Source organism: Charadrius vociferus, unplaced genomic scaffold, assembly GCF_000708025.1.
Source record: "Charadrius vociferus isolate BGI_N301 unplaced genomic scaffold, ASM70802v2 scaffold436, whole genome shotgun sequence".
NCBI lineage: Eukaryota > Metazoa > Chordata > Aves > Charadriiformes > Charadriidae > Charadrius > Charadrius vociferus.
In genome coordinates this window covers 2,261,610-2,262,787 of record NW_009649187.1, presented here as the reverse complement: position 1 = coordinate 2,262,787, position 1,178 = coordinate 2,261,610, and the positions used below count along the sequence as shown (strand labels likewise).

Below are 1,178 nucleotides of genomic sequence, written 5' to 3'. Positions count from 1 at the left end.
GACCCCGGCTGCTGCCGCTCGGAGAGTTACCGGTGACCGGTCCTGCGAGCTCCACTCCCGACAGCACGGTCGGCTCTGGAGGATTTCTTTGTATCATCGACCTTACGGATTTTCAGTCTTAGGATTTCTTCCTTCCTACTAAATTAATGTGAATCCCACTACTATATTTGCGCTTTTATTACTATTTATATGGCATTATTTTCAATTTATTCACTATTCCATCTGTAGCCCTTTCAGTAAAGTTAAAACCATCACTACCGACAAGAAAACCCCACTGCTTTGTAGTACCTGCTTTTCCTGCAGAGATTCCTTGAACTCTGGGATACTAGCCCATTTCTGGGACTAGCTTACTTTCTTCTTTCTTTAAGTCATATTCTTGCCTCAAAGTGGGGTGAAGACTAACTGTTTGAAATGTCAGCTACTCATGGGATGCCAGCAGAAGATTACACCTCTTGGTATGGTGACGTGTTAGACAGCAAGGAATAAAACCAGGAAAAAAACCTGCCCCAGGGTTTCCCTTTGTATTTCCAACAGGAGACAGAAGCCAGATGAACGAGAGAAAGACTGGAAATGAAAGCAGGACTGTTGACCCCAGATGGATCAGTAACCATGGACCAATGTCAGTGATGCCTGAACGAGGGAAGGTCTTGCAGGTAGCAATGCTATAACAAGTTTTATTTAAGTGTGCACCAGACAGAGAGAAGAACTATGCGCATGGCCCAGCAGTAAGAGAGACTGCAGTATGAACTCGCATCATACAGACATAAAAATCTGCTTTGAAGAGAGACCTAACAAGTACCCAGGTACCGGAGAAAGCCTCATCTGACACTCACTTATGCTGAAACATAAATCCATAGCAATTTAGGCTCACGGAATTTCTTATTTTTAATGAAATCTTCCATTCTGTCAGTATCACCTACTCTTGAAAGCAGGCTTTCCATCAGACGCGACTCTGCATTGGCCCAGCTCCCCTGTGAGCACCCATGGGACTGAGGGGTTGGGGTCAGATGTGCCTGACACAATCTGAGCACAGGCAGTCTCTTCTGTGGTCAGATCATGTGGCAGGCAGTGAGCAGCATTTGGGGGTTCAGTTGCTTCCTTCCCCTTCCACCTCTGCATCTTGATTTGATTAAGATAATAAAATAAGCAAGTTTCACATGGTAAGGATGCGATCTATT

The 1,178-nt window shown here is 44.9% G+C and overlaps 1 protein-coding gene across 1 annotated transcript in view; it reads left to right on the top strand.

The window, feature by feature from the left end:
- The first annotated feature begins 548 nt into the window (after window positions 1-548).
- Window positions 549-1,178, top strand: part of RPP30 (ribonuclease P/MRP 30kDa subunit) — a 24,202-nt gene continuing 23,572 nt past the window's right edge. The window contains exon 1 of the mRNA XM_009888803.1: window positions 549-653. Coding sequence (XP_009887105.1) covers window positions 549-653 — 105 coding nt within the window. The remainder of the gene's footprint in view (window positions 654-1,178) is intronic.